Source organism: Humulus lupulus, chromosome 2, assembly GCF_963169125.1.
Source record: "Humulus lupulus chromosome 2, drHumLupu1.1, whole genome shotgun sequence".
Taxonomy (NCBI): domain Eukaryota; kingdom Viridiplantae; phylum Streptophyta; class Magnoliopsida; order Rosales; family Cannabaceae; genus Humulus; species Humulus lupulus.
Window position 1 is genome coordinate 274,547,592 of NC_084794.1, and position 20,471 is coordinate 274,568,062.

General features: G+C 38.7%; 1 protein-coding gene and 2 long non-coding RNA genes across 3 annotated transcripts; 2 read left to right on the forward strand and 1 right to left on the reverse strand.

Annotated features, from left to right (window-relative positions):
- The first annotated feature begins 2,647 nt into the window (after positions 1-2,647).
- On the forward strand, positions 2,648-3,431 carry LOC133819457 (uncharacterized). Its single transcript, XR_009886342.1, has 2 exons — positions 2,648-3,163; positions 3,245-3,431. It is a non-coding gene; the product is annotated as an uncharacterized LOC133819457 (long non-coding RNA).
- Positions 3,432-3,969: 538 nt separating this feature from the next.
- LOC133819458 (protein FAR1-RELATED SEQUENCE 11-like) lies at positions 3,970-7,560 on the reverse strand. Its single transcript, XM_062252721.1, has 3 exons — positions 5,925-7,560; positions 5,227-5,670; positions 3,970-5,130 (listed from the first exon to the last, which is right to left on the reverse strand). The coding sequence occupies exons 1-3, from the start codon at positions 6,894-6,896 to the stop codon at positions 4,279-4,281; spliced, it is 2,268 nt and encodes a 755-aa protein (XP_062108705.1). The 5' UTR covers positions 6,897-7,560; the 3' UTR covers positions 3,970-4,278.
- Positions 7,561-11,096: 3,536 nt separating this feature from the next.
- LOC133816695 (uncharacterized) lies at positions 11,097-13,304 on the forward strand. The gene is made up of 3 exons (XR_009885417.1): positions 11,097-11,705; positions 12,291-12,360; positions 12,964-13,304. It is a non-coding gene; the product is annotated as an uncharacterized LOC133816695 (long non-coding RNA).
- The last annotated feature ends 7,167 nt before the right edge of the window (positions 13,305-20,471 follow it).

Here is a 20,471-nt window from a genome sequence, read left to right on the forward strand (position 1 = left end):
ACAACCTAATCTCTAAATATCAAAGAAAATGAGATATGTTTTCTAACTAAATAAGTTGTATTTCTATTAGAAAAATATGCGCAGCTAACTACGAAACAACAAATTATGTATTAGAGACATTTTTGAAAATCTGGATAACAAACTTGTTATAATCTCTAACAAAGATCCAGAGTTATTGTAAAATGTAGTTCTCTTAGCAAAAGTAGACACAATTACTAAACAAAATGTATCTACAACATCCATTGGAAGAAATAGCACTAGATTCTAATCCAGCGCTACATATTGTGCTTGTATAACGGAGAAGCAACCTACAGAAAAAATTAACATACAAACACAAACAACATTAGTTAATGAAATTGAATGAATAATAAAATTTAATGGATAGAATACTAAATACTACAAAAAATATAAAATTATCAACTATATCAGATAAATGAAGAAAAAACTTATATGTGAAGTACAACTATTGTCAATAACAACTTTAAAGTCACACATTCTACTTGGATAACAAAACAATACATAATTAAACGTGTTAAATAATAATAATTCAAAATTAAATATTTCACACTATAATTATTATAAAAATTAAAACTTATCTTTAATTATCGCTTCATACATCAACATATGTAATAGTCTTAAAAAAACATTGAAAACTCAATATAACAAGACCTAACCTAACAAAACACAAAGCCAAATAACTAATAACATTAAATAACACAATAGCATCATTTTAAACACACAGAAATTAGAATAACAGAATACTTTAATAGAACATAATATAGTAAATGAGGAAAAATAATGTCGAAACAATACAACTACTATCGTGATTACATATTTTATTAAATAATATCAAGCTGTAAAATTATAATCATAATAATAATACAGGTAATTTCCCGGACAACTCATATTATACTCATACTAACAAGCAAATAATCTCACTATTATAATAATAAGGGATATTTATGGCAAAAAAACTTAAAATTATTGTATTTGTAGTACTTAAGTACTAAAATTATTTTTTTTGGCGGCGAAAGTACCTTTCGTCCATATTTTGGTACAGTTTAGTATATCTGTTTGTTTCACCGTTAAGCCCGTCATTATGGCGTGAAATTTTCTTATAACTTGGATACTTTAGCCGCAAATATATCTTAAATTAAGTACTTTCGCCACAAATTTCCTTTTAATTGAGTGCTTTTGCCGCATAAATCTATTTAATTTGGTACTTTCGCTTATGTTTCACAATCGAACTTAACAGTGAGAATTGACGATTGTACTAAACTGCATCAAAACATGGACGGAAAATACTTTCCACGCTAAAAAAATAACTTGGGTACTTAAGTGCTACAAAAATCATAAATTAAGTACTTTCATTGCAAATATCTCTAATAATAATATATTAATTACAATTTATAAATGTGAATATATCATTATTAAAAAAATATATATAATACAATACAAATTTAATATAATTATTTTAAAATAACTACCTTAAAATTTTTTAGAAACGTTTTTAATCATAACTAATTACATAAACTGTTTGGAAATAACGGGCTTGGTATGGACACATTCTAAATTGATTATTCAAGAACACTCACGAACACATTAAATTCTAGAAACAATCTGAGAACGTGCAACACAAGTCAATTGAAACTGTTGCTGAACTTAAAAAAAAAAAAAGAGAGATTGCCGGAAATACTATTATCGGAAAAAGGTGAGAATATATGATTTAACACATTTGCTATTGGATAAACAGAGAAACGTAGAGACTACACTTATACAATTCTAAAATAAAAGATTAGAAAAATAAAGATATCCCAATAGCCCAAGTATCATGAATCCAGTTTCGGTTATGGTCTCATGAAGGAGATCAGAGAAACACTATTTTTGTGAGATGTTGATGTGGATCCATGTCCATGCCATATTTTTCTTACTTTTGTTGTACTCTTCATCCTCTTCTGCTTTTGATATCCTATCACTTTCCCTCATTCAGCAGTTACTTTCAATTTTTGTCCATGACTGTCCTTTCATCATTATCCTTGAATTTTAGAATTTGTCATTATTTTTCTGTTCTGTAATGTTTTGTTTGATACAATTAAGGAAATTTGGTAAGTTTGAGGGATTAATGCATTATTTCCGTTCCAAAGAAAGAAAAGAAAAGCTTGCTGTCCAATCTATGTATTTTATTCTCTATACTATACATTTGTATTTCATGAAAAGTTTAATCTCTAACTAAAATGTAAGAACAGTGACTACACACCAAAAATCATAAAAATTGACCGATAAAGAAATTATTTACAACAGCTGAGTTGACTACTTATATATCTGGGTCTGTGGTTCACAAAATATATAAGTTTATTTCATAATATTCTGAAGGTGATATTCCCACCTAAAATTTATCCACGTATAATATGCAAACACTCCAAATTGATTTACAATAATGTTCCTTTTCATTGTCCTTCCCTTGACAATAAAGACCCTTTTCTCATTAGTCATGTCACATATTAAAAAACATTAGTCATGTCACAAAGAAAAAAAAAACTATTGATTAATTTAAACCCCATAAAATTATATGATATCTTGGTGAGAAGCTTTTATACTATAATAGTATAAAAAAATACAAGAAAACAAATAAATATGGGACAAATTGATTAGCTTTGATCAGTTCCTTACAACAGAAGATATAAAATTAAAAAAAAATTAAAAACATATTCCATGAGTAAGAATTTTACACATATAGATTCTTTTTGAAGTTGAACCCCACCAATATGGCTCCTCCATATAACCCACTTGTTTTTCAACATATTCCTTTGATAATTTCTTACTTCATTTGTGCTACAAACAAACCATATAAACTAGACAACTTTACCATATTTCTTAGAAGAAACATAACACAAAATGGCTTCTAGCAAGGTCAATGCTGCTGGGGGTGTTGAAGCTTGCACTAGCTCTAGCAGCAGCCAAGTGAGTATGCAGGAGAAAAAGCCTAACACCAAAGGCTCAACCTCATCAAGTTCCAACATGGAGAAAGCGCTCGTAAAAAGAGCGCTTTTTGGCTTGCGCCATCGCCATGCTGGAGGTAGAAGGAATTCGAACAGCAGTGTTAGATCATTACCAAGCAGGTTAAGCAAGGTTTCTCTGGCTGATGAGCCAGCGGACTAGTAAGGTAAGGTATAAGACATATATAAGTAAGCAGTGATCCTGTTCTGTTGTTCTTTAACAAGTAATGGCAATTTACATGTTGCAGAAGGAGGTGGAGAACCATATTCACAGTTGGAGAATCATAGAATTCGTAAGAGTATTGGAAGGTGTTTGACCATTGAGTTTGTTAGTGAAAAGTACATAGAAAATAATTGTGTGATGTTTGATTTTGAGCATTGATTAATGATGTAACATGTAAATTAAAGCAATGTATGAAAAACCAATTCAACCCAGTAGAAGTTGGTCAGTGTAAAGGCCTAAATATCCAGCTTCTGTCTAGCTGTTATGGCATTTTGGCAAATATCCAGCTTGACCCTATTAATTTTGTCTGGTTTAATATTTTATTTTCCATTTCTAAAGGGTCACTAATTGAATTAATGCAAAAGTCTTCAATGAAGATATTATCCTTAGACAAATAAGTACAAATCTCCATTAATTTGAAGACAGTAGTACTTGATTCCGGTTGGAATATCAGCATAACTATATAGATTTCTCTGGATGCCGCCGACATATTTGATCAATTAACTTTAGCTTCAATTATTGGAATTTCATTCAGAAAAATTAGGCTAAAATGACCTTTTTTTCAATGATTATGATTCATGTTGATTTTTTTAGTACCAGCAAGAAAAATGTCACTCTCTTATGACTAGTAATCATAAACTAAAACAATCATGTTGAAAAATAGTCACGCAAACATCATTTTGGCACCCAAGAAAGAACTCTTAAATATGATCATTTTCCTCAAAGAATTGGGGTATACCTATCCATCACTTAGAAGTAAATAAAAGTTGGTTTGCAATTAGAAAGAATTCACTTCCAAAGTTCCAAATTCCAATTTTACACTTGGTGTGGCTTCTTAGATTAAAAATAAATAAATAGAAAATCACCACATTTCTGTCAATAAAACTAAGCTGCAGATCTGAGTAGAATTCTATTTCAGATCTTCACTCTTGGGGGAGTAACTAAAGCAATATAGAATTTGGAATAGAAAAAACTTGAACCAGGTAAGGCTATGGTTATGACACTAGAACTCCTGCTATTAATTTGTACATTCTATACTACCATCTCCAGTGTTGTATCCTACAAGTATCCCAGTGCATCTCCATTCAGATGATCACCTCCCATTAGTTGACACTCTGATGCATCATGTCCAAACTGTTCACAACAAGAACCCGCCCTTCGCTTTCTAGCAATATCGAGTCCGTCTCTTGGTCTTCTCTCTTTAAGCTTTCCTGTCGAAATGGAATCATGAGGATTTCCAACCGTGAAACTAACAATTCCATCTGCATCTTCTACTTCCTGTAGAATCAATGCATCGGAAGGACAACTGTAATCGTCATTCGTGTCATGCATTGGCCGAGGAAGGCCTTTAATTCGTGATAGTACCATTGCAATTTGCTCACATGCACTATCAAGGCGCTCATCTGTTTCAACTGATTCTGCAACAAGAGCAGAAGCCATAGACTCTAGCAATTGAACCTTTCCAGAATGCTCTCTCATACTTGTATTCTGAAAGGTGTAAGTGGAAGATGAACTAACATCACGCCAACGGCTTGGCAGATACTCATCTGGGATTTGAAAACAATTATTAGTTGAGAGGACGCGGAGAACATGCTTACAAAGGATCCCTGAAAACTCAAACTGATGGCAGCTACAGCTGATGTGCTCTTGACAAGGAAGCCAAATCACTTTGCACCCTCCATCCATTTGTGTATGGTGCCTGACCTGGAAACAACCATCATCTATAGGAACAGATGCATACTGAGGAGCAAGAACTAGCTCTTCTTGGAACTTATTAAAGGCATAAGGAGTTAGAACAGAGGCGGCGTGTGCTTCAATTGGTGAGCCTGTTTTGAGGCAGACTTTTTGCATCTTCTGTTGCATTTTTTGCTTTGCTCCAGCTCGATCTTTAAACTCAACGACATCAGCCAACTGCAAAAAGGATGTTAAAATGGATAGACTTAGAATACACGCAAATATATAAACATATACATAACCAAAAACCAGACATGAGTTGGTTAAAGTTACATGATGTACAAAACGGTCCATTTGAGATTGTGTACTCAAAAATCGTTGAATAAAAGCATTTATTAACTCGGCCTGAAATGTGTTCATCATTCCTGCAAAGAAAAAGTGCCTCAAGAAGGCTAAAGCCCAAAACGTACGCAATGCATATAAGCTGATGATATGCCTATTCGTTTGGAGTCCATATTTACTGACCATGTCTCTCCATCCTTCTTCAAAATCATCCGCCACGTCTATATTATAAAGATGATGAAATTCAGTTTTCCATTCATCATAACGTGATCCAAGCAGCACAGAAAACCAATTTGAGAATTTTGATATAATATGCCATATGCAAAAGGCATGTTTTGTTTGAGGCATTTCATTAACAATTGACTCTTTGAGCCATGTGTTGTGGTCCGTTAAAAGTGTTTGTGGAGCCTTTCCTTTCATGAAGAACAAAAATGTCTGTTGAAAACAACAAAGATATATTAGGAACAAACAACTAAGAACTCAATGGTATACAAAACCTAGAAAGAAAAGGATTCGCATGCATGGCAGACTGAATTTTTTTAGGGCCCCTGTAGGAGTGATCTTTGTTTTGTGCCCCATCTAAGCCACGGTGAACTAAGATAATTAAATAAATTCATATGCAATATACTGCTAATTGTTCATAAGAAGATAATGCTAGGCTGCCTCAGTAATGTTCTTTGGCATCTTACCTTCAGCGCCCATGAAAAAGATTGCATATTCTCATCCCGAAGGAGCACACAACCAAAGAAACAAGTCATTCCATAATTGTCAACTCCAAGCCAAATTCCTAACAGCATATCATAGGCATCCAAGCGATGCGTTGTGTCGAAAATTACTGCATCTCCAAAAGCTTCATATGATTGAACAGATGAAGCATAAGACCACGCTATGTGATCCAGCCTGTTATGGCCATCTATCTGAAAGTCGTATTTAAAGTTGGGATTCTCATCTTTCAGTTTCTTGCACATAGAAATAAGATCAATAGCATCATTATCTCTATCAATGTTTCTAAAAGACTGAAGCAGGTTTCTCACATCTATTTCAGTAAAAGGTAAGCAACCCAGTTTAACACCTTTCTCTAATTCCATCAATCTCAACATTTGCCTCACAGACATCCCAGCCTTTGCAAACAAGCAAATCCTACTCTTGTCATCGGGAGATATGATACAGTAGGTCGGAAGCATACAAACTTCATTTGATTTCAGAAGCTCGTGATTATGGTTGTTGCTAAAGCCTGTAACACGCCATTCAGGCACATGATCAAACTCTGCTCGCTTAACAATTCGCATATAAGCTTGACAGCCGCACCTTGACGATTTTCGGTTCCTTTGCAATTTTCCATCTTCAGATGGCTTCATCTGTGGATATCCAGCACGATGGCAAGTGAAATCCCTTCTTGTAATTCCACGACCAACCCCATCCTTGCCACGAGTACGATGACGTCGGATTGAAAAGCCACATTGCTTTCCAAAGCTGCAATAAAATTCATATGCTGCTTCTTGAGATACGAATCTTTGGCCAATAAAAGGAACAAGGTTTACAGAAGTCTGTCGTGACAAAATTGTGTCATCAGATGTTTCTCCTGTCGTGCCAACATCATCTTGGGATAAATCTGTCCCGTTCTCAGAAGATTCAATTACTAGACTGGTTCCTTCAGACATACTTCCTTTAAACTCCGAGCAAAAGTGTCCCCATAAACACTGCAAAAAAAAAATCAGCTCAAAAGAGATAAGAAGCAGGGGAAAGGGAGGAGGGCGGTGGAGATCTCGCCGGTGGTGAAGGCAATGAGGAAAAGAGGCCCAACATCTTCTGATCAGGTGATGACGAAATCTGTTGATGAGGTTTTGGGGGTGAATGCCCTTGAAATGTCGGCTGATGGAAGTGCAGATCTGGATGACAATGAAGAGCTCTCTGCGACGGAGGAGGAGCCTCTTCCCTTGCCGACGGAGGAGCAGGAGGTCCGGCTGGAGTTGGAGAGTTATCTTGCAGCCACAAAGCGATGTGAATCGAAAGTGAAATCAGGTATACGAGTTTCTCCCCCAATTTTACTATCTGGCAGTGTTATTCAAAATTTGGGGGTTCGGGTTCTAAAGGTGTGAATGATTCGATTGGGGTTAAGATTGATATGGTTGATATTGAAGATGAAATATTGTATTGATATGGTTAAGATTGCGGTTGATTCTATAGTGTGTTCTGTGCTAGAGTATTTTTGAAGGTTTTGTTAGGCGAATTTGGAAGGAAAAGGGCATTGATAAGGCGGGGGTTTTGTCTCATATGGGTGTTTGTAGTTAGATTTCATGCTATTAATATTAGAGATGAAATTTTGAATGATGGATATAAGTTTTTTTTTTATTTTTATAAAAAGTCAGTTGTGATGAAGGCGTGGGATTCATATACAGCTTTTTCGAAAGAAAATGTGACTTCCGTTCCCATTAGGATACAGCTCCATGGTTTGGATCTGAAATATTGGGGGGAACGAGCTTTATTCAAAATCGTTGGGTAGCTATGGACTCTTTTGAGGACGGATGATGTTACAAAGAATAAGGCTAGGCTGAATTTTCCTAGGGTGATGGTGGAAGTACAATTGCTTCAAGAATTTCATGATAACATTTCTTTTATCAATGAACTAAATCAAGAAATTATTATTCTTGTGAAGTACGAATGGCTTCCGGTAGTGTGTGGTTCCTATAATGGGATGGGTCATACAACAGAAGTGCGTAGGAAGAAAGCAGAATAAAAAAAAGATTTGGGTGGAGAAGGAAAAAGATAATGGGAAACCCATTAAGGAGGTGCAAGTTGAAAAAGGTGAGCGGAGGATGATGGCTTTAAGCAAGTTCAGAATGGTAGGAAAGTTGTTAGAACGGAACCAGTTCCCACTGTTACAATTAATAATTTCCAAATCTTAGACAGGGACGGTGACTGTTCAAAAGTACAGGAAGAAGGGAGTACTCGAGGAGGGGGAGTCTCCTAATTTAAATAGATAGAATTGTTAGCTGGAATATTAGGGGATCAATAATCCAAAAAAACAATTAGAGGTTAAGCAATTAATTTCTAAACTTGGAGTGGGGTTGGTTGGCCTTCTTGAAACAAAAATAAAGGCTCCTTGTTTGGGGGTTGTGTATAATAATTTGCTTTCGGGGTGGTGCTTCTCTACGAATAATGCTTAGCATTCAGGAGGTGGTGTTTATTGTTGAAGGAAGTTTTGATCATAGTCCTGCGGTTTTGACTGTTTAGCAGGATTTGAATTTGGGGAAAAAACCGTTTAAATTTTTCAGGAAGTGGCAACAGAATCCAGGTTTTAAAGAGTTATTAGATCAAAATTGGAAGGATAATATGGTGGGATATCCAATGTACAAGGTTATGAGCAAGCTAAAGAAGTTGAAGGTGGCTTTGAAAGAGTTTAACAAGCACTCTGTAGGGGATATTCAAGCAAAGGATTTGCAAGCTCATCAGAAGATGATACATCTGCAGGAGGCAATCCAACATCAACCTTTTTGTGAACAGTTGATCTATGATGAAAAAGAAGTCAGGCATGAGTACAATGTGGTGCATACGGCTTACTTATCTTTCTTGCATCAAAAGGTTAAGCTGAATTAGGTTAAAGAAGGTGATGTTAATACTTCCATTTTCCATGCAAGTCTTCGGGCTAGAAGGGCTAGAAATCGAATTTATTCAATAAAGGATATGGAAGGGACATGGGTGGAGAAACAAGATCAAGTAAGTGATGCCTTTTTGAATTTTTATAAAGACCTTCTAGGTTCTAAAATGGCTGAGAGGAAGTCGGTTTAATTAGGCTACTTTCCAACGGAACAATTCTGAATGAGCAACAACAAAGATTAATGGTCCAGTTTTTTACCAAGGAGGAGGTCAAAGAGGCAGTATTTAGTATTCCTGGTCATAAAGCTCCTGGTCCAGATGGGTTTAGTAGCTATTTTTACTGCGATAATTGGGATTTAGTGGGCAATGATGTGTGTGAAGTTGTGCTTTCCTTTTTGCACTCGGGGAAGTTACTGAAAGAAATTAATTCCACCACTCTTACTCTTATTCTTAAGAGTAAGTGTTAGGAAAATATATATTTGCCTCAATGGAAATGGTAAGAAAATTACAACTCTATCCAATATATTACAAATAATAATGATTGATTTAAAAAGAGTTACAACTCTATAACTGAAATTTACAAATAAAAGGATAAGGAGATATAAGATGATAGAAATAGAAATAGAAAATACAACTCTATTATAAAAGATACAAATAAACTATAAGTATTTGAACAAAAGGAAATAAAAGGATTACAACTCTTAAACAAAAGTACAAGTAAATAGAACAAGAAGAAATAGTAGAAAAACAAATAGAAGAAAATAAGAACAAGAACAAGAACAAGAACAAAAACAATAAACTTTCACTCACACAACCAAAGTGAAGAGTGTTGGGGATCACCAAATTGAACAAGGTTTGAAACCTTTGTCCAAAAGCTTATTTCCCCCTAACTCAAGCACTAAGGGATCTCTCACACATTATAGGAAATGCTTTCTGGAATTATCAAGCCTCAATGTGTTTCTAGCCAAGTGCTCTAATGGATAGAAATTTGTGTCATACAAGTGAGCTATAGGCTCTTATTTATAGAGTTTAGAGACACCCTTTGAATTTCAAATTCCACCAACCCCCATGGCTGTTACCAATGTTTAATTGGATTAATATGGAATTAAAAATGAGATTTGGGAGTTATTTGGGTTTTTTGAGCCGTTCAACAAAGATTGAAAAAACTAAAAAAATGGTCAGCTTTTGGCCTGTGGCTGCGGCCAGAGACATTAGTGGCCGCGGCCACTAGCCTCTGTCCCACAGGCCGCGGCCACCAACCATTTTCAACACTAAAAAATGTGTTGTTTTTCCAAACGGTTCCAAACCCTCCCAAATGATTTTGTAACTCCCAAAACACATTATTGGGGTTAAAATCATATCTCTAACAGCCATATCACATATGGCTTTATGAAATTCATCTCAATATTGTGTAACAACAAATTTACACAATAAAGGGTAATATTTGGAAGTTACAAATTTGTAACACCAAATATGTAACATTATTTGGATATATCTCATATATCTAAATATTGTAACTCTTTATTATATGTTACAATATGTGACACACTTTGTCACATTTATTTAATCTAAAACATTATATTATAATATAATATTACATTATATTATAAAATAATATAACAGTAAGTGTCCTGAATCAGTAAGTGACTTTCGCCCCATAGCGTGTTGCAATGTTCTTTATAAAGTTGCTACTAAAATGATTTGTGCAAGATTGAGAACAGTGTTACCAGTTCTAGTAGCTCAGAATCAGAGTGGTTTTGTGAAGGGAAGATTCATTGCCTATAACATCATGGTCTGTCAGGATTTGGTTAGGCACTATGGAAGGAAGAATGCTAAGGCCAATTGCATGATTAAACTGGACCTGAGGAAGGCTTATGATACAATTGAATGGGGGTTCATTGAAGAAATGTTGTGTAACGACCCAAATTTCCTAGTAAGGTTTAGGACCTTGGTTAGGAGGCCGGGAGGGCCATAATTGATTTACGGTGCTATTATATGATTATATGCATGATTATGTGGGTCATATTATTATATGATGATAAAGGCATGCATGGGGCTATATACTCTGCTGTGAGGGTATTTTGGTAATTTGTCTCATTGAGAGCGTAATTGTGTACTTGTGTGTATATTGGTAGGCTAATGTTGAGACCACATTATTATGTGGATATATCTGTGATCTGTGACTTGAGACGATCCTAGTGAGCAGATTAGCGAAAAAGTCATGGTGGGGATTTATACCTGGCTCGGGGTAAGCCTAGGGGTATAAATGGGACTTTGGAGAATGTATTGGAGATGATTTGGTATTGAGAAATATAATTGGTGACTAATTAGATGACGGGAATTAAGTGGTAAATATTTAAGACACTTGAGGAATTAGTGGGAATTGGGAGCAATGACTAAAATGCCCTTAGAATGTTTAAGGTTTAGTTATTATTGGGAGGGCAAGGTGGTCATTTGGCTTATTTAAGGTTAGGCTATATTCTGCTTTATGATGTTAGTGGAGGTTGTAGATAAACTTAGAAACTTAAGGAAAAGAAAAGAAGAAGGAAAGAAAGAAAAACAGAACACTTAGAGTTATCTCACTCTCTCTCATTCGGCTGGGTCATCTCTTCACCATTCCTTGTGGGTTTTGGAGCTGGAATTCTAGAGCAAGCTCAGGATGGAGCTTAGGGCTAGGGACTTTGGTGAAGCTTAAAGAACTAGCAGAGTTAAGCCAGTCAATTGAGGTAAGTTTTAAGGTTTTCTGATGTGAATTTCTGAGTTTTAATGAGATAGTTTTTAAGTTTGAGTTTTGGATGGAATAAAGGGATATGAACCTGAGGAGTTGAAGGGCTTGAGGCTGGTTGGATGCTAGAAACGATTCTACAGCTGAGGTAAGGATTAATTTGAAGTTTGATGGTTGAATTTGAGAGTTTACATGGCTGGTTTTGAGTTCTGTGGGTTTGAAATTTCAGAAATTGGAAGTGGGATATTGGTGAGTCTTAGGCTGGATTTTTGGTTGGGTTATGCTGTTTAAATCATTCTAATGTTGTTGTTATTAATTGGTTTTGAGTTGGGGACTTTAGGATGGCTTTAGGTGAGGTTTAGAGATTGAAAATGGTGGTTTTTTCTGGGTTCGAAGGGTCGGGCCGCGGCATGGTTCTTGGTGAGCCGCGGCCCTTCGAGGTTGTCGCATGCTGAGGAAGGAGGGCGGGCCGCGGCATGGTCCAAGCAATGCCGCGGCCCTTACCTGTTTTTGTGCCCATGGAGGGTTCTGTCAGGGGCCATGCCGCGGCATGGATGGCCCATGCCGCGGCGCTTAAGGGATTTTGAGATTTTAGGCTTGAGAATTTAACCTAGGGTGCTCGGGGTTGAGTCTTTTACCATATTTGGTGAAGTTCAATGTTCCGAGGACCAGAACTTGGTTTAGAAGCTCATTTAAGATTGTTAATGGTATCCTTTATCTTGGTTGTGACTAGGTGCTAAGCTAGGGCTCAGGGATCGCGCTCAAGGAGCATCGCTTGTAGCTAGCTCGTTTGAAAGCCAAAGGTAAGAAAGCTGCACCTGATTATGTGGCTAGGTTGGGACTAAGTGTTCCCTATGTTTGTATGCATTGTTATGTGAATGTGTTTAACCATGTGGACACGACGGGACTAAGAGCTCCCTACACTTGTATATCATGTCATGAGATGGCATTATTATGCCATGGGACATGCGGTAACCGGCCTAAGAGTGTCGGAATCAATATTTGCGCACAGGGCGCGGCTCGGCCACTGGTAGCTGAGGCAGCTTATTTATCACTGATCTCGGTTAAGCTGGCCAGAGTCAGTGAGTATTACACTGGGGGCGGCTCAAGTGAGCCGAAGACAGTGTGTTAATAGAGGGTGCGACTAAGGGCGCCAACCCTGAATGTTATTTGATTGATATGATAATGTATTGGCTATGAACGTGAATATTGTGTTATGAATATAGTTGGTTGACTGTCTGGATGACAAACCGTTAATTTGCTGAGTGTTATCACTGATTGGATAAATATCATGAATTGCTGAATTCCTGGTTATGCATTGTGGAATATTTAATTATTGATGTTGATCTTGCCATGATATTATGCTTTCTTGCTGGGCCTCGGCTCACGGGTGCTACGTGGTGCAGGTAAAGGCAAGGGTAGGCTGAGTCAACCATGAGTTGGAGAGCTATGGGGGCGGGGTGTACATTGTCAGCTGCTCGGCCGCCACGGTCGAGGAATTGTACAGGAACGGAAACCTAAAATGTATATTTTGCCATTAGAGTGGCTTAAATTGTTTGTAACTCTTGGAGTTTGCTGTAACTAAGTCGTTTAAACCCTGTTTTGAGTTTTCATGTATTAAACTGTCATTTTAAATGAAAATAGCCTGTTTATGACCAAAATCTTTTATTCCTAACTTGTTGATGACATTGAATTCACATTTCGTTTAAATGACTTGATTAGCAAGTCCCGCACTATTTTAAACACACAGTGTAACGGTCTTGGTTATCCAGGGCGTTACATGTTGCAAGCTCTTGCCTTTCATAAAGAGTTTATTTAGCTGGTAATGCTTTTACATTAGAACGCCCCAGTTTAGCCTTATGTTCAATGGTACCATGCATGGTTTCTTTGAAGCCAAGAGGGGGTTACGCCAAGGAGATCTAATGTCGCCTTTGCTTTTTGTTCTTGACATGGAATATTTGTCAAGGATAATGAGTAAAGTGGGTCAAAAAAATGAGTTTAAGTATCATGAAAAGTGTGCTGAAATTAAACTAAATCATCTTTGCTTTGCGGACGATGTGTTATTATTTAGTCATGGTGACTATAAATCAGTGTATCTTATGCTACAAGGGCTCAAACTTTTTTCTTAGACCTCGGGTTTATTTCCAAGTGCAGCTAAGTCGGCCATTTATTGTTGTGGCATGAAGGAAGAAGAGGTTCAAAGATTGGTGGATTCATCAGGTTACATACGAAGTGCCTTACCATTTAGGTACTTAGGAATTCCCATCAGTTCCAAGCGGTTATCAGCTGCTGAAAGTGAGATTATATTAGAGAAGATGGTGCAAAGAATCAAGGTGTGGAGTACTCGCCATCTTTCCTGTAATGCCCCAAAATTCCTAATAAGGTTTAGGACATTGATTAGGAGGTCGGGAGGGCCATAATTGATTTATTATACTATTTGATGATAATATGCATGTGTTAGGTGTATTAAATATGCATGTGAACCAATTTTTGATTAATTGGGTGATTTTCATATTTTGGCCATTTCAGGCATATTTGGCATATATGTGATATGTGTGTGGTGCTTCATTATTATTTGGTTATGCTAGGGTTACCCAGCACGAGACGATCCTAGGAGGTAAGCTTGTGGGAAAGTCACAATGAAATTTTAAGCTTGACTCAGAGTGAGTCAAGGGGTATTTAGAGCATTACTGGGTTATTGGGTAATGAGAATCAATATTTGATGATAAATTGGGAGTTAATATGATTAGGGGGAAATTCTGGAGGTTTTGACTATTTGTCCCCGGGGACGTTTTCGGGACCCCGAGCATTAGGATTTGTTTGAGGCTACTTAAGCTTGAAGTAACCTTTTAAGAAATAAAAAAGAACGTTCAGTAAGTTCTTTCTCCCTCAAAGTTCCATTTTTGTCTCCCGATCGCATTTTCGAAGGAAACTTGAGTTCTAGAACTCGGATTCAAGCGAGGATTGAGGCATAGCGATCCTAGGAAAGATTAGAAGCTTATTAGCCGGAAGATTTAGTTGGGAAACAACTCAATCGAAAGTTATCACTAGAGGCTTGGAATCAGGATCGTGCTTGTGACTCGTTTATTGGTAACCTGTCCTTGGACCAAAGGTAAGAAAATTTCACCCTATATATATGACATGCGTGGTTATTGTTGAGGCATGTCGAATGTTTAAATGTGATGCATGAGAAACATGTGGTAAGGGCATGCCATGAATGTTAATTGTGAGATTGATCAGAGCTTGAGTCTCTGTGTTTGTGCATGATCCTAATTATGCTAGCAATTGTTAAGTAAGCATGCTAAATGTCCTGTATTCAGATATTTGATATATGATATATGCTTGGTAGCATTGCTTACTTGTGCGTGTTACTAACCTAAGAGTCAGAAGCGGCATAAGCGTCATGAATGCAGAGCCGATAAAAGATTAGGTCTAATCGACATTGGCATTGAATGACTCATATGGAGCATTAATGCTGGACTGACCCTAAGGTCGATGAAAATTATAAGCGCTTGTCTAATCAACATTGTTGACGCCGTTTTTCCTCAACAGTAAATATAGAGCACGTAAACAATAAATAGTTATAGCCAGAAAAATACAATAAAACAATGAGGATTTTTACGTGGTTCAGTAGTTAACTTTGCCTAGTCCACGAGTCTGTGTTATTAGAACTTAGGAAATTTCTGGAAATTCTTCAGAGATGAATTCTCCAAAGTTTCTCTCAAGATCACAAAAATTCTGTCATCTGCAAAGGTACAGGACTTCTCTATTTATAGAGGAAGTCTCAGGATACTATCCCACACGTCTCTAGGAAGTTATCCTTTACATTAATAAATTAAATGGCTTTAAAAGCCTGTAACTCCTATATACAAGGAAACGTCCCCTGAAGACCAGGGGGCGTATAACTGACTAATAGATATCCCTTTATTATAGGGAAGTTACAACAATAAATGTAGACTGCGTCTCTCCAAGTGACTCACTAAGATGTTCGAAGTCGGCAATCAACATCGTCAGCATCGTACCAGCCCAGGTCTCTGAGTGACTTTCGAGTATTATTTTCTCCAAGACCACATAGTTTCGAGCTCATACTTATGTCAGGCTCGGAACTTTTGATCCGAGGCCACCCGAGAATAGACGTATTCCGATGTCTGCCTTTCAAGCTTGCAAGGACTTCGAGGCTACCCATCTTCGAGGTTGCCACCTACTTTGTAGGTTCAACGCCTAGGTTGTGAACACGTATTCTAGATATTGCGAGCTCACACTTGACGAATCCAGCTTTCGAGATCACAATTCTCAAGGCTCGAAATCTGGGTGTAACATTTTTCCCCCTCAAAAGTATTTGTTCGAATCCTATGAGAAGGAAACTTTTGAACTACTTTCCTCGGGAATTGCACCGTCACACATGTCCGAGTATGGACACGTGCCAGTTGGGTATTGCTCACTCAAGGTACTCGAGTACCTTGGAAACCTAACCACGATTGTTCGCCTGCCACCTTTTCGGCGCCATCTTGTCATTTTTCCCTGACTGTCAGATTTGATAAGAATCCTAACCAATGGCTCGGATTAATCCCTTTTTTCCACCTCTGATTGTCTATATATAAGGCCTTAGCCATCTTCCTCATTTTACTTTTATGTTCATCAGAGGAGAAATGAAAAGAGAAAGGAAAAACCAGAGGCTATCCCAGAAAGCTTCTTGCTTTTGCATGTTTTCCCAGCCAAAGTAGCAAAAGACCGCCAGCTTGCTCGAGACCGTGGGATTATACTTGTAGCCTCTTCTTTAATCATCGATTTCTCTGCAATCGTCATCTTCATTGCGTAAGTATCTGATATATATATATATATTTTCTTTATCAGTTTCTGGCTTTGCTGTTTTTTAGTTTCTGGGAATGCACTGGTTCATTTTGTAGTTTGATATACTAGGACACTTTGATCAATAGGTTTTTAGGTTTAGGTTTTCCCATTATTGGTTCTAAATCCAGTTTAGATGTAGAACAAACCCAAACATGGTCTCTTTTTTCTGGGTTTTCAAAATTTAAAAGATGTATCTTGCACACCAAGATATTGGGTACAAAATCTTGGTTTTAAAGAATGCACGACACCCAAGAATACCATTTTTGAACAACCGCCACCTTTTTCCCTGATATTTCAGGATTCTAAAAAATTAGACCCACTTCCCTCCTCTTTTTTCGTGGAATAAACGTCGCGACCCTTAATCGGGTTTCCAGGATCGAGCTTGTCTCGTACCCAAGCACTTCCGAGCTTGTTTCACCAAGCTCGCTCTTCTTGATTTCTTGCATGCCCGGCCCTCACCATTTTTTCTTTCTCGTTAGATGTCACATAATCTAGAAAGACGGTGGGGGTCGCTGCTTGCCATCTCGTATTTGCCAAAAACTCCGAGCTCGGAATCGTTGTTTGCCCAGAACCAACGCCTGATTCGTGAACACGAGCTAGCTTGCGAGCAAGAAGAAACCCGAGCTCACTATTGCCATCAAATCTTCGAGGTCATAGAAAAGAAGAGAAGAATCCTTCGAGAGGCTCTTTATCCAGAATATGATTCAGGGCCCAGATCGATCCCCCTTGATCCTAGGTTAAAAGTGACAATCGTGTAAAACCCGGGAGATCTCCAATTCTCACTGATGGGGGAGCCCTCTACTTCGCAGCCGAGGAGGGAATTTTTCGAGGCCGAGCATTATTGGAGCTCGGTTACCTCGCTAGGTCAGATAAACGACATCTTGGCCTTTCACGGTATAAGATTGTCAGGCTCGTTAAGGTGTCGAGCCCTTACTTCCCACGAGCGAAGCTGCCACGCTCCTGGAGATGGAAATCCTGACAACAAGCTGAGGTATGCATCTTGGAGCCAGGAGCATATGAAGGTAGGAGCGATACTGCCTTTGAAGTCTTTCTTCAAGGACTTCACGGACTTCGTTGGGCTGGCTCTATTCCAGCTCAACACTAATTCATATAGGGTTCTTTCTGCCCTGAAGTCGATATACCACGAGCTGAAGTGGGAAGGACCGACGCTAGAGGAGATCCTGTATCTTTTCTGTTTGAAGAGCAATCCCTCCCGAGCTCGGGGAGGAGACGGTTTCTATTACCTTTCAAGCTACCCGAAGGAGAAAAAGATGTTTGAGGACCTTCCCAACCATCCTCCTGATTTTAAAAAGGCTTTCTTCTGGACAGATGGCCTATCTCCGTCTCGATTTTATTCATTCAGACGGATTCGTAAGTACCCCAACCTCCTTTTTCTCTGTGCTCGAACTTTTGTCTATAGGCTTGTACTTAGTTGAAATGTATCTTATTTTCCAGCCAATTATTATCGTCCCACTCCTTCTGATGAGATGAAGGAGCGTAGGGAGACCCTGCTCCAACTCCCTTATGGCAGGAGATCGCTCTCGTACCTTTTGCATGAAGGTAAACTTCGAGCTTGCGGGCTCTTGGGAAATGGCCAGTCCACCTCAGACCGGTCCAACAAAATATACGACCGCTGGGAGCTCGTGCCCCTGCCCCTGCCAACAGGCATCCTCCCCCCGAGGAGAGAGGTGAGGCCCCCGCCTCCAGTTCGCCGAAGGAGCCCGCAATCAGGAAACAAGGCCAACGATGAAGCCTCGAGCTCGGGCTCGGATGATCAAGGTACAGTCATCCTAAGCTCGAAAATGTGGTCCCCCACCTAGTTAAAGCACAAACCTGATAGGCTAGTTCTGTGCGAAGACGATAGAAACCACTTTTATGTGTGGACTTGGGTAGATGAACAAGTTCATAGGTTTGATAGCTGGCTTGGGAAATATGATGCTATGCATAGCCTGAACGAGGTGTGGAACGAAATAGCCGTTCAATACGGGACCAATGACTATAGGGACCTTTCGAGGTTGACGTCCACATATAGGGAAGGTACTCCCCCCGCCTCTTCTGAAGATGGGGGAATTTCATGGTCTCCGAGCTCAAGCTCGACGGAGAGTTCCAGTTAGGTTTTTCTCCACTCGCCTTTTCATCACTTTGCATACTGGTGTGATGTTCAGTTACTTTATATATATTTCTTTCTTTTTTGTTAACTCATACTGCGGTGTGACTATGTAGATGAGATGGACTCCGATCTTGACAATATTCTCGAGAGTGGTGATGCCAAGAGGAGCAAGCACCCAAGGGAATCACGAAAGATTGACCGGCCTACCAAGGTCCTTAAGAGGATCGAAAAGACACCTCCTCCACCAGCTCCGCCTGTCACGAGCTCCACTGTGGTGCCGAATTCACAGGTCGGTGCCTCCACTATGGTCGAGCCTCAACCTCCTGTCTTGGTTCACTCGACGCTCAGTCCACCTCCTAAAAAACCTTCTGCTTCTCTAACCCACAAGTTGTCGGTTTCTACTCACGTCGAGGAGTATGTAATTGACAATGCTGCTGGGTCCCATGGGGCTACGCTGGGCTCGGACGTCTTGTCCCGAGTGGGCCAGAGCTTTAGCAGTTTTGATGCTCCTCAATGGCAACTTTTTAACAACGCCCGAGACTGCAACACACTCTACGAGAAGAGTGTCGAGCTTGCCACCGCGGTAAATTTTCTTTTTTCGCCATTAGCTATATTTATAGACAGTCCGAATGCTAATGTTGATGATTTTTTTTTGTGTGTGCCAGACTCTTGCTGTTTCTGCTCAGCTCAACTATAAGTTGAATAACGAGATCCACTCGAGCAAATCCTATGCTCAGGAGGCAAAGGATCTTCAACTCAAACTGAGTGATGAACTAAGGGAAGCAAATGCAAAGCTTGAGGCAGGAGCCGAGGAGCTTAAGGCCAAGGCATCCGAGCTTGAGAAGCAGAATGTTAGGCTCACGGAGTTTGAGAAGGAGAACGCTAAGCTCGTGGAGCTTGAGAAGGAGAACACTCGGCTCCAGGAGGCTAATAAAAAGCTCGAAGAAGACAAGGCCGCCACTTTTGATATAATTGAGGGTGAAAAGGCTCGCCTCCTTGCCGAGTACAAAGAGAAGAAGGACCAGGCGGTTGATCTGGCTATGTACAGAATATGGGCCAATAATGACGACCTCAATACCAGCTTCCTAGGCCCTCTCGAGGCAAAGCTCCTAGATAAGTGGAATGCTCGGCTTGAGGCGGAGGAGGCTACTCGGGAGGCCGCTAAGGAAGCTGCTCAGAAGGATAGTCATGCTATTTGTCCTGAGGAGTCTAGTGCTGCATGTGCTGAGAAGGCCAAGGAAACTGCCCCTTCTTGAATCTCACCTCGAGGCTGCGTCCCTTTATTTTTGTAACTACTTTAATTTATGTCTGTAGGGCTGATACAATTTTTCTTTTCTTTTCTTTTAATATATATGCTTTACATTTCTTGACTTTGAAATATTTTGCACATTTTATATTAAAGAATAGTGTATGTTTGTTTATTCGCACAAACACAATTTGGATTTAGGCTCGAGGCTCAATGCCTTCATGCACAGTTTGCTCGAATAATCCGCTTCCGATCTCGTTATTCATCAAGGTCGGATATTACTTTAACCATGAACCCAAAAGTACTTGTATGGTGCGTAATACAAACGATTTATTTATATCTTATTTTTTAGTTACTTTTTCTCGTCCTCGGTTATCTCTCCGAGGTTGCGAGTTCGAAACTATTGTTTTATAAGATACTCCAGCCTCGATCTCGACTTAACTCAAAGTGGGTTTATGTTCCAACTTATCGTCGATTAGTTTTAGCTGGTTTGCTCCAAACCTGTTAAGGTCGTGATTGGTTTGTAATCCATACACATATGTTTTTTATAATTCGGTTTTTTCCAAATTACCTTAGCTCGCGCATTTGGTTACATCCAAACACTTATATGTTTTTGATAATTCAGTTTCATCCAAATTACCTTAGCTCGTGCATTTGGTTACATCCAAACACTTATCTTTTGATAATTTGGTTATGTCCAAACTATC

Bases quoted from the DNA above. Each gene is read 5' to 3' on its own strand.
- LOC133819458 (XM_062252721.1), bottom strand. From the start codon at position 6,896: ATGTCTGAAGGAACCAGTCTAGTAATTGAATCTTCTGAGAACGGGACA. The intron at 5,671-5,924 runs GTAAGATGCCAA...TGTTTTCAACAG, and splicing joins CTTTTTCATGGGCGCTGAAG to ACATTTTTGTTCTTCATGAA. The intron at 5,131-5,226 runs GTAACTTTAACC...TCCTTTTTGCAG, and splicing joins TGGACCGTTTTGTACATCAT to TTGGCTGATGTCGTTGAGTT.